Source organism: Cetorhinus maximus, chromosome 3 (assembly GCF_964194155.1).
Source record: "Cetorhinus maximus chromosome 3, sCetMax3.hap1.1, whole genome shotgun sequence".
In the NCBI taxonomy this organism is placed as follows: Eukaryota; Metazoa; Chordata; class Chondrichthyes; order Lamniformes; family Cetorhinidae; genus Cetorhinus; species Cetorhinus maximus.
The window spans coordinates 71,552,240-71,565,069 of NC_135881.1; the positions used below are offsets into that span (position 1 = coordinate 71,552,240).

General features: G+C 43.8%; 1 protein-coding gene across 2 annotated transcripts in view; it reads right to left on the reverse strand.

Annotated features, from left to right (window-relative positions):
* The window catches only part of plcl2 (phospholipase C like 2), a 315,017-nt gene that overhangs the window by 80,084 nt on the left and 222,103 nt on the right, over positions 1 to 12,830 (reverse strand). For both annotated transcript variants that reach the window (XM_078538540.1, XM_078538539.1), the window contains one exon: positions 12,072 to 12,272. In XM_078538540.1, the coding sequence (XP_078394666.1) occupies positions 12,072 to 12,272 (201 nt within the window). The remainder of the gene's footprint in view (positions 1 to 12,071; positions 12,273 to 12,830) is intronic.

Consider the following 12,830-nt stretch of genomic DNA (forward strand, 5'->3'; position numbering starts at 1 on the left):
TACCAGTTTCTCAACACAATAATAAAAACAGAAAATGTCAAAATTTCTCAGCAGGTCAAGCAACATCTTTGGAGAGGGAAACAGAGTTAACATTTCAGGTCAATAATGATAGGTCATCGACCTGAAATGGTAGCTCTGTTTCTCTTTCACAGATGCTGCCTGACCTGCTGAGTACTTCCAGAATTTTCTGTTATTTCAGATTTCCAGCATTAACAGTATTTTGCTTCAGTCTCAACACAATAACCTTTATTCTATATTTGTCATGGTTACTATATCGCTGTTCACATTATATAACGCATAATTTATTTGTATATTTGCTTCAACATTTCCCCTTACATCTTGTAGCTGTGGTAATATAATTTAAAATTCACAAAATTGAAATAAAAAAGTAACTCAAAGGGCAGAATTGTCCCAGATTTGCATTAAGTGCAGTAGTGGGCGGGAAAAGGACTTTTTACCCGTCAATCAAAATGGTGGCTTTTCACACCTTTTCGTCCCATTCCTGCCTCATTCATTATGCATCCTGGGGAAACACGCCGGGTCACTGCCGGGGCAGCCTCTGATTCACCCGCCTCGCCGTCACCTCAGGCCTTCAGTAACCCAGCTGCCATAGTTAGAGGCCGCCCCTGCACCGAGCTTGCACTCTTCAAGGGTTAGGAAGGTGCTGGGAACTGATGGCTGTCAAAGGGGTTTAGCGACGCCTGCCTTGAGCGCCTACTGGACGCATTGGAAGTCCACTGTAAAATCCTCTACCCACACTCTGGGAAAAGACCAACAAGCAAGGTCACCAATCCAGCATGGGAGGCGGGGGCAGCGGTGGTCAGCGCCAATGCCCTGGAAAAGAGGACAGCCACCAGTGCAGGAAGGGGATGAAAGGTCTCATCTGTTCCGCCAGGTAAGTCAACCACCTCATTACTCTCAACTTTCAAACTCTCAAACTCATCACAAGTCCACAGGAAAACACCACTAATTCTCTCACACACCCTCACATCTCCATCAGGCTCATATCTTAGACCTTAAGACATAGGAGCAGAAATTATGCCATTCGGCCCATCCAGTCTGCTCCGCCATTCAATCATGGCTGATAAGTTTCTCAACCCCATTCTCCCGCCTTCTCCCAGTAACCTTTGATCCCCTTACCAATCAAGAACCTATCTATCTCGGCCCTAAATACACTCAATGACCTGACCTCCACAGCCTTCTGTGGCAATGACTTCCATAGATTCACCACTCTCTGGCTAAAGAAGTTTCTCCTCATCTCTGTTCTAAAAGGTCTTCCCTTTACTCTGAGGCTGTGCCCTCAGGTCCTAGTCTCTCCTACTAATGGAAACATCTTCCCCACATCCACTCTATCCAGGCCTTTCAATATTCTTTAAGTTTCAATCAGATCCCCCCTCATCCTTCTAAACTCCATCGAGTATAGACCCAGAGTCCTCAAACACTCCTCATATGTTAAGCCTTTCATTCCTGGGATCGTTCTCATGAACCTCCTCTGGACCCTCTCCAGGGCCAGCACATCCTTCCTGAGATACGGGGCCCAAAATTGCTCACAATATTCTAAATGTGGTCTGACCAGAGCCTTATAAAGCCTCAGCAGCACATCCCTGCTTTTATATTCTAGTCCTCTCGAAATAAATGCCAATATTGCATTTGCCTTCCTAACTACCGACTCAACCTGCAAGTTAACCTTAAGAGAATCCTGGACTAGGACTCCCAAGTCCGTGTGCACTCCAGATTTCTGAATTCTCTCCCCATTTAGAAAATAGTCTATGCCTCTACTCTTCCTACCAAAGTGCATGACCTCACACTTCCCCACGTTGTATTCCATCTGCCACTTCTTTGCCCATTCTCCGAACCTGTCCAAATCCTTCTGCAGCCTCCCCGCCTCCTCAATACTACCTGTCCCTCCACCTATCTTTGTATCATCTGCAAACTTAGCCAGGGTGCCCTCAGTTCCTTCATCTAGATCATTAATGTATAAAGTGAAAAGTTGTGGTCCCAACACTGACCCCTGCGGAACTCCACTAGTCACCGGCCGTCATCCTGAGAAGGACCCCCTTATCCCCACTCTCTGCCTCCTGCCAGACAACCAGTCTTCTATCCATGCTAGTACCTTGCCTCTAACACCATGGACTCTTATCTTACTGAGCAGCCTCCCGTGCGGCACCTTGTCAAAGGCCTTCTGGAAGTCCAAGTAGATAACATCCATTGGCTCTCTTTTGCCTAACCTACTCGTTACCTCCTCAAAGAATTCTAACAGATTTGTCAGGCATGACCTCCATCTTCTGGAGCTTACAGCCTCATCCTCGCTCATGGCTCCCCTCACCAAACAAATGCAGTGCCATGTGTCTTGCTCACACTCTCTCCATCTGTTTTCATGCAGGAGAAGTCTACTCACATCAGCAGGAAGAGGCCCCAGACCGGGGGTGGAGTGGCCCACATTAGGCCCCTCACTCACTTTGAGGAGTGTGCCATCATGCTGCCCGGTGAGGACGTGGACCATGCCTATGGAGATGGTGAGGTTGGTGGCAAACATCCACGTGAGGATCCTGCACCACATCATCTCTTAAAACAACTGTGAGTGCTCTCTCTCCTGCTTTTGACTCTGCTGCCATGTACTAATTATCTCTACTTTGATTCACAGGGAGCTCTGCCAAGCGACTGACATCCTCAGTCAGCCAGTCCCTCAGCTCTATCCAGGTCCTCGCCTCCAGCCAAGAGGGCACCTCCTCCATTGAAGAGCTGGAAATAAGCAGTCTGGAAGACCTGTCACAGCACTTACCCACACCCTGCACCAGCACAGAAACACACACCTCAGTGGGACCTAGACCTAGAGCAGGCTCGAGTTCACAATCTGGTGGTCACCACACGGACACGTGTCCTCGGCAGGTTCAGCCGAGCTCCCATGCATTTAGAGCCTTCCTCATTCACACTCACCTCAATGTCCCAAGCATATTCAATGCTGCCTGCTGGGGTTCTCTTTCAGTTGTCCATCTGAGTTGACCTGCATTTCCACCCACCCACTGATCACACTCCCATGCAGCACCGGTGCTCGTGCAACGAGGCTCCTCTCACTTTCGATTTCAGAAGCATGGTGGTCGTAAAGTATGTTTTCAGCTCCCCCTTCCTTTCTTTCCCCTCCCCCAGTTACCCATGTCCTTTCCCCCATCACTGTTGACCCTCCCCGGCATCACTTTCCACCTCCCCACCATCACCTACAAACCGAAACCCCTGTCTGTCCAGGATGTCCAGGTGAATGTGCATGTTCCTTACCTTCCTGAGAATCCCAACCTTGTCCACATTCACCTCCCTGGCTTCCTCCTTCCCACCCCCAGGGTCCATTTCTGCCTCTGGGTCCCCACAAACCACCCTTTCTACTGCTACTGATGCACCCTCACCCTCCCAGCTCCCTCTGCCCCCTCTCATACTCACATTCCTTCCTACCACACCCACCCTCAGTTCTCTCCCCAGGAGGCAGTCATTAGCTCCACAGACCTCTCCTTTGCACGTTCAACCTGGACATCCCCTACCCCTTACTCCCTCCTTCACAGTTACTCCTTCCTCATGACACCTTCATCCGCCCCCACCCCCCCAACACCTTTGCAACCCCACTCCCAACCTCAGAACTCCCAGACAACCTCGTAACCCCTCCCAGCCTCACCCCCTCCAACAGCATTTTTCCCCACTCCCAATCTCACCCACCCCCCCGACACCACCGTTCCTCCGCCTCCCAACCTCAACCCCCAGTGCACCTTCCTTTCCCGGTCAAACCTGGACCTTCCTCTCCACCCGCTCGATGACCATCCGTAGCAGCCCATGGTCAAGATGCTGATCTCCCGAAGCAGACCCCAGGCATCAACGGACACCTTCCACCTCTGTGAGCTGCTGCGGCGGAACCATGTCCATCAGAATCCACCCAGCATGCGATGCATGTGTTCCACCCAGCATCCAATAGCTGTAGGGTTCCAGTTTCTTCTGCTCCTCGGGTGTCTGCAATGTGTGGGCTGGTGTGTTTTCCCCGCCAACGTGCACAGATGATCCAGCTTGGGGGGCATGATTCAGGCGAGCGGAGTTTATGATTAGATGCAGATGTATTAAAATGACGTCCCCAATGTGCGGCGGTGGGAAAGGAGGCCCACCATTGACGGGTGGAGCGGATAGTTTCACGACAGCATGAAATCGATTTTTGGTCGTCTTGCCATATTGTCCGTTCACACCCGCCATGATGCCAAAAGGGGTGGAAAACTCCAGCCAAAGTCACACAACTTGCACGTCGTGTCACAACTAGGGCAGTGGTTGTAGTGCTGGGGGTTGGGGGGGTTGTTAGCTCTCATATAAATTAGGGTAGGGAGACTAGCACATGTCAGAAAAGTAGTGAATTTTATGAGCGTATTCAGCATAGTTTTCTGAAACAATGGGCTGGATTCAATGCAGCCCATCGCTACTTAATCGCAGGAGAGGCCCTGCTGCCAAAAAGTCCTCCCCCGATTAAGTTGGAGAGCAGATTCCCAGCCGCTGGTAGCAGTGTGTCAACTAGGCTTGTTAAATGAGGCAACTGACACTCATTATCCAATTGATAAGAAGTATTAGATAGGCTGTCTATACTTAAAAGTTGATAAGACATCAGGGCCAGATGAGATGCATCCAAGGATACTGAGGGAAATCAGAGTGGAAATTGTGGAGGCATTGACTATAATTTTCCAGTCTTCCTTAGACTCAGGGGTGGTGCCAGAGGACTGGAGCATTGCAAATTTTACACCTTTTTTCAAAAATTGGTGTAAAGATAAGTCCAGCAACTGCAGGCCAATTAGTTTAACTTCAGTGGTGGGGAAACTTCTAGAAACAATAATTCGGGACAAAATTAATAGTGGATTAATTAAGGAAAACCAGCACGCATTTGTTAAAGGAAAATCATGTTTAACTAACTTTCTGGAGCTTTTTGAAGCAGTAACAGAGAGGATTGATGAGAGTAATGCTGTTGATGTGGTGTACATAGGGCAGAATTTTCTGCCTTGCAGGCGGGCGGGCCCGACCCAATCTCTGGCGGGTGGGGAGCCGAACCCCGCTGGAGAAGCGGGCCCCGCCGCCATTTTAAGTGGGTGGGCCAATTAAGGCCCGCCCAGCATGATGCCCGGCGGGAAGTGCTATGCGCTTCCTATGCGGGCGGGGGGGGGGGGATTCCCCAAATGCGAGAGTGCGCTCTTTCGCGCATTCACACGAAAGAGCGCACATCTCCCTGAGGCTAAGTGCTGCCTCAGGGAGATCACTGACAGTTGTGAAAACATTAAAAATAGAGAAAAAAAATATCCTTAACATCTCCCCCTCATGTGACAATGTCATAAATTTCACTAAAACTTTATTAAACTTTTTAAATCCCTACATGAAACCTCATCCCGCCGGTGGATGAGGTTTCATGTTTTTTCTATTCCCCACCGGGGCTCCTGGCCTGCCCACCAACCTTAAGGTTGGACGGGCAGATACTTTAATTGTTTTAATGATCCCTTCAATGGCCTCAATTGGCCATTGACAGGTCGGTGGGCCCGCAGCTGATTTTGCTGTGCCCCCACCTTCCTGAAAATATAAATGGGGCGCGATGACGTCGGAGGTTCCCCCCAACGTCATCCCGTGTCATTTTGCACATCGACGAGTGGGCCCCGCTCACCCCATGGACTTCCAAAATGTATTTGATATGGGCCGAGATTTTCCGGATTTGTACATAACATTTTTCCTCTTTACTTCACTTCCAGTTTGTTGACTGATGCATTTATTTAAATTAATTTATTTTTAGTTTTGAGCATGTATTTATCCTACATATTCAACATTATACCTTTGTTCCCTTTGTCTTCTATTGGAAGTATTGTGGAATAACTTTCCCCAATTTATTTACTTTGGTTATTTCTTCATTTAATTGAATTTGGCCCTTTTTAAAATGATCTGTTGACTCCTGGCCTTAGGTGTTTCTGGTTTCTAGATCATGTTAGACTTTATTATTCTGTGGTTGCTGTTCTGCAAGGTGCTACCAGAATCATTTCCTGTTCATTTTTTTTTTTAGGTCATTTACAAATAACAGATCAAGATGAGCATCGCCCTTCGGTGCACTGAGTCAAAAAGCAGAGACGCATTCCATCTACCAATTTAGTGCTAAACAACTTGAATCTCCCAATTTGCATTATGTTGGTTGAAGTCTCCTTTAAAAATAACTTTCCCATTCTCAAATGTCTTTCAAGTCTCTTCATAAAGCAATTATATAATAGCTTCAGTGTTAGCTTGGACTTTTTTGCATTAGTAATAATTGAGTAGTTCATTTTGTTTATAAGCACTGTAGCTTTTATAAGCATTTTGTAGCTTTCTACTCTTAACCACCTCTTTTTTCGTCCGGTCTAGATCCCTGGATGTTACATTAATTTTGATCCTTTGGATTAAACCACATTTTTGATAGCTTCACCACATCATTGGAAACAAAGACTCGACAGTCTTGTCCTGGCAACAATTGAAGGAGAAATTGAAGGTTAAAAACAGAAGATGACAAGTAAAATAGGATGGGTGGATGAAATTGAGATGTAGACTGAGGGTGGCTTGAAGAAAGCAAGAGAATATGCAAGATGATGCCAACAGCCCACGAAGGTTATGGTGACAACGAATGACAAACTCACCACATCATAGTTGGCACAACAACCACCACACCCCACCCCCATTCTAGCATCTCATTTCTAATGTTTCTAATAGGTTAGCCTGTAGTATTATTGATAAGCCTCCTCTCTGTTCATAGTTTCCTGGTATGTGCTACAGTTAGGCAAGGTTCAGTGCCAGGAAAGTGTATTTGGAAACTTAAACAAAACCAAAAAAAAAGGGATAAGCAAATAACCTGCATTTCATACTTTGCCTGCTATCAGGGAATGTCAGTGCTACCAAATGTCTGTTGAAGAATTCCTGGTATCAAATAGGCAGCGGAGGCAAAGGTTATCAAATGGAATATAGGACAGATCTTGTGCTCTTGGTGGGGAGAATCATCCATTGCAACAGCACAATGTTAATTCAGGTGCACACTGCACATAATTTAAAATCATTTGCAGCACATGCCTGAATGAATAAAAGTAAAGAAACATGCAACTTTTCGCAATCTGAACTGTTAACATTGCAAAATAACTAACTTAGACAACAACAAAAAAAAAATCACCTAATCAGCCTGTATCTAAATTACAGATGGCTCAAGGGCATATAAGTAACTAGGGGCCATTTTAACTGCCGCCCACTTGGTTTCTGCCGGGAGGGTAGGGTTAAAATCGCCTCTTATGTTTCTGTAGAAAAGAAATTGACAGCTCTACGCCTTTGCAAAGGTAACAGGAGCATGTAATTATCATTAGTTAATTACAGGACAATAATTTAGTTATTTTAGACACCTGCAGTGAATAGAAATGTTCTATATTAAACATGAGGTAGGTTGCATAGACATGTTGAGCATGGAGAAGATACAACAGAAAGAAACTAGGATGATATGAGTATTCAGCAGTGTTTGATGGGGAGGGGTTCTTAAGGGAGTTTGCATCTCTTGGATTTAAGGGATTAGAGATGAGGGGCATACCCTATGTTTAAGTACTCCACAACTTTCCTTCTCTCTAAGCATCAACACAGGTTTCACCCCTCTTATTAAGGCCTATTCCTTCGCTTTGTGCCTCTCTTGGAATCCTATGCAGGGCCCACTGACACACTTGTCGTTGCCTCTTTATGAACAGTAACCCAAAATGCCCCATCCTATTCTCTCACCAACCTTCCTGTTCAGCCCCTGCGGCATGCTAATCCAGCCAACCTCCTTTTCGTCCAAGTCACCACTCCCAGTGCTGACCCTGTACATTCTGCCAGTAGATAGCTCACAATGCCTCTCTCCACATTTCCCTCCAGAATGCCTGTTCACTTGTGAACAGAGCCCTTGCCATCAGTGAGCTTATTGTGGAATGGCCTTGATGGAAACTTGGCTGAGGGGTGATGACACCTTACCTGTAAATGAAGCCTCCCTGCTTGGCTATACCTTACACCATTTGCCCCACTCAGATCGTCATGATGATTGTGTTTCCCTTATCACCAAATCACAACTTTGTCTGTCCTCTTACTCCTCTGGCACCTTCTTCTCCTTTGAGCTTCTCATCTTGCTCCACCCCCCTTATCTCTCATTTAAAATCCATGCTCTTTTCTACCCATTCAAGTATAATAAAATTTCCTCACCAAGATACCTTCACTGCTTTTCTTCCTCAGCTTCTCTACTGAGAAATTTCTCATTCCTGGTGATTTCAACCTCCGTCTCAATTCATCTTGGCTCTCTGAATTCACTGGCCTTCTATCCTCCCTCAATCTTTCCCACCATATCAAATGTCTCAACTCATATTCACGGTAACCCGCTTGATCTTGCCATCTCAAGTGGCTTCGCTACTCACAATGTGTCAATCACTGATAAATCCATCTCTAATCATTTCCTTATATCTGCTATCCAGATCCTACTTTCCCCTCCCAACCCTACTTCTGTGTCCTTCCCTGGAAAAAAAACTCTTGCCCTGTTCACTTACAAATGCACTTTCAAAATCCCAGCTCACCATATTCAAAGTTTCTTCAGAATAGTGGAAGTCTACACTCAACAAAATAAAAAACTTACATGTATATAGCACCTTTCATGACCATCGGATGTCCCAGGGCACTTTACAGCCAATGAACTGCTTTTTAATGTCTACTCATTGTTGTAATGGGTGAAACATAGCAACCAAATTGAACACAAATAACAATGTGACAATGACTGGACAATCGGTTTTTGCAAAACAAAAACAGAAAATGCTCAGCAGGTCTTCAGCATCTGTGTGGAGAAAGAAACAGAGTTAACGTTTCCGGTCAGAGCTCTGATGTAAAGTTATTGACCTGAAAATGTTTACTATGTTTCTCTCTCCATCGATGCTGCCAGGCCTGCTGAGTATTTCCAGCCTTTTCTGTTTTTATTTCAGATTTCCAGCATCTGCAGTATTTTGCTTTTGTGTTCATTAAGGGTAAAGTGCTGATGAAGACACCGGGGATAACTTTTCTGCTCTTGTTCGAAATAGTGCCATGGGCACTTTTACATCGACCTGAGGGGGCTGATGGGACCTCAGTTTAATGTCTAATCCAAAAGGCAGCACCTCCAACAGTGCAGTGTTCCAATGGACTGTCAGCCTTGATTTTGTGCTGATTTCTGGAGTGGGACCTAAACCTGGAACCTTCTTACTCATAGTCAACAGTGCTACCAATTGAGCCATGGAGAACATGTACAGCCCAATAAATCTTTGCTGTTCCTTTGGCAATGATTGCAAAATCTGGGCCAATAACTTCATATGTGGCTCGGTGTCAAGCTTTTTTTGATAATGCTCCTGTGAAACATGTTGAAATGCTTTACTGTGGTAAAAGTGCTATATAAATACAAGTTGCTGATGGTCTCTCTAACTTGGTGACAAGAAGTTTGCACGTTCCTTGCATATGTTGCTAGGGGTGAGGGTAGAGAGAGCAGGGAAGAGGGAATAGAAGCTGGGATTATCTTTGTCCTTTAGAACAATCCTAGAATTGAGCTTGATTTGGTCTGGCCAGATCTGATGACGAATGGTAAAGCCAGTTGAGGGAAGATGTGGAGCATTCTGGGGGGGGTAGCGATTAGGGTGGGAGAGAATAACAATTATGTGGGGGGAAAACAGAATCAAAAAGGGAGGTGAGAGAGTGGTTGAGAAAATTGATTGCCATAGAGGTACTGCAGTAAATGAGAGACAAAGGCTCGACAGTTTGGAGCTTGAAAGTATAGTAATAAGTGACTTGGGGGGGGAAAGAAAGTTCTAATGGAAGAAACAAAAGTTGTAAGGGCGGTGGGGGCAAGAGATTTATGAGTGGTGATGGATACATGGAGTTGGTTGGAGATAGTCCTTTCAGTTATCAAGAATAGAGGGTTCAGGGAATATAGTGCAGTCAATGAGGTGATTTGAATATGGGTAAAAAATTTTAGATAAAGGGAAAGATGAAGGGAAGATAGAAAAGCAGTGAAATCAGAGTAGGCAGAGTAATACTAGTTGACTTGGATATTCAAATTGCCGAGGACAAGAGGCCTTTCTTTCTTGCTTTCTAATTTTAAGATTATTTTCCTCGGATCTTCTGCACTTGATTCCGAATTCAGTGTCCCTTGTTCTTTTATTTGTCATGGAGATGTTTTTGAGCCTTCAATAACTAAGACTGACCTAATTTGTGGCTGTTGCATCAAAACCACTTGGCAGTCAATTCTATCATTTAAATTCTCTCACTCTTTTATTCTCCAATGACTGAATTCATCAATGGTTTCAATATTTTTTAGTCATTCTAATGGCGAGAAGCATCTTTGTTAATGTCTGTGTACAGTTTCCCTCTTAATCTACTGATTACCATACAAAACTATGAGAGTACTGTTGTAGATTTGCTTCACGGCGTGAAGTCCATCTGCTACTCTCTACACTGACAGAAAATGACTCATTGCACATCATGATTATAAAAGTGTTAATTCTTAATTACCTTACCAAGCTACTTTTACTATTAATTATGTAATTTGCAATTACAATAAATCCCAATAGGCAAGTGCTAACACCAATTACTTTAATCCTGAAAATTGCTGTAATTGTACTAACTTTGCATTTCTTAAGGTTTCCAAGAAGGTTTCCAAGAAGGTTTTATGTTCTCTTGCCATTAACCCTATTACTCCTGTTTCTGAAGCCATGTGTAAGTTGTGCAAGCCTCCACTCTGCCAGTGGGCTGGCCAATGTTGTGGTCATCTTATTCAGCAGCTCTGCAGTATTTAAATAGCTTCACCAGACATTTAAACCACAAGGAAATTGAGTCTGTCGGCTTTGAACTACTCACTTGAACAATGCATCAATGGACCTGCTAATTCAAGAAGTGCAGGCAAGAAAGGCTACTCTATATGAAACAAAAGCAGATGGCTTAGCAAGTCCAACAAAACTTAGACAGTGCAAAGGTAATTGTGTGATTCAAAGAACCTGTATACATATCTGAAAGAAGATAGCTGATTTGAAGTAGCTGTTATAAAGACCACGCAACATATATGTCAAATGGCTGGCTTACGTTTGCCACAAAACTATTTACCTTTAACTCATTACCTGCTACTTCATCAAAACAATCATGCTGCATGCAGTTCCTGCCAAGCAACAGTCTACTGGACACTCAATTCATGGTCATACTGCAGCATGGCAGTAATTCAAGCAGCAACTTAAAACTGAAACTACTGTCGCAGGTATCTTAAAGTAGCTTGGCAAAGTAATCTTTGTAAGACAATCTTTTTGCTTAATGCATGTTGATTCATGGTTGGAAAGGACAGGCTACAGGATAGGCAGACTCATGTCACTGTGAGGTTAAATTTAATGCTGGAACGAAATGGAAAACTAGTGCACTGACCAGGAAAATGATTAGAAATTGATTTCACCAGTCTTATAAATATTTGCAAGTAGGAGTCCTATGACACAATTATGGCAATCTGATTTTAACCCAATCAGTGTTGTCCCTTCCTACCGTTCAAACTGCATGTAAGACCTAGTATGTATCGTCTCTCAAGGCCATTGAAACAGTATTGAATGCCACACTCAGCTGCAGGTAAGTGGACATCATAGAATCTGTGACATTGTGCTGTTTGAATTGCCAAGAGAGTTTCCAATTTCCAGGTTCCAGGTTGCTTTTCCCTAATATTCTTCGCCTTTTCTACCTTATTCAGCGGAAAATAAATCTGTCAGCTCTATGCCCTTGCAAAGGCATCTGAAGTATGCAATTGTCATCTGTTAACTACAGAACAATAATTTAGTTATTTTGGACACCTGCAGTGAATACAAATGTTCAGCAGTAAATGTGAAAGTAGTCATCAAATGCTGCATGTGTTAATTGAACAGTTCTGCACAAATAGCAATAAATCATATGACTATATCATTTAAAGTCAAAACCCTGAAAGTATGTGGTTTTCTTGTATCAGAATAACTAAGACAATATAACATTTCTCTGTTTTGATGGAGAAATAGGTTTAGGTCTGTATAGATACTTACCATATCATAAGCAGTAACGACTTTCTTCAGAACTTCTGGGATTACTCCTTGGGGTTCCATTGAAGGGTAATCATCTTTTAGATTCAATACCACAATAGGTATATTATCACTGTTCAGAAGTGTTGACAATGCCATAAAGCACTGTATTAGATTAGAAACCGGGGAGAGGCCACATAATTCCTTGAAAGAAACTATTGCATTCTGAAAAAAGAAAATAAATTAAAGTTAACAACTTGAATTGTTAATAATTTTAATATAATTTTCCAACCTAAATTATACTGCAAAGAATTTCAATTGGGGTGGTAATTCTTTAGTAAAGATAAAAAAATCTGACCAAAACCACGCCCATAAACGAGATGGAGCCCAGGTAGCTATAAATCACAAGAGTCACAAATGTATCCCTCCGTTTGTGGACAATTCATTACATGAGACTACTCAATTAGTCCTTGAAGGGTGTTAATAGGTCATTCATTATGCAGTTAGAACCTGCAGTGGTTAATCTTGGAGCATTAAAAAATGAATTTTTTCATTATCTTTGAACACCTTCAATTGTTAGTGACAAAAATACTGAAGATGGAAATAAAGCCATTTCACGTTGCAAGGTGGTTGAAGTGGGTGGGTCATGCAACGCTACCCCCAGGAATACATCCAACAAAGTTGGCAACTCTAATTTAGGAAGAGTGGCCAAAAGCCTAGTCAAAGAGGTGAGTTTTAAGGACGGGTGGAAAAGCAGTGAAGGTTAGGGAGAAATTTGAGTGG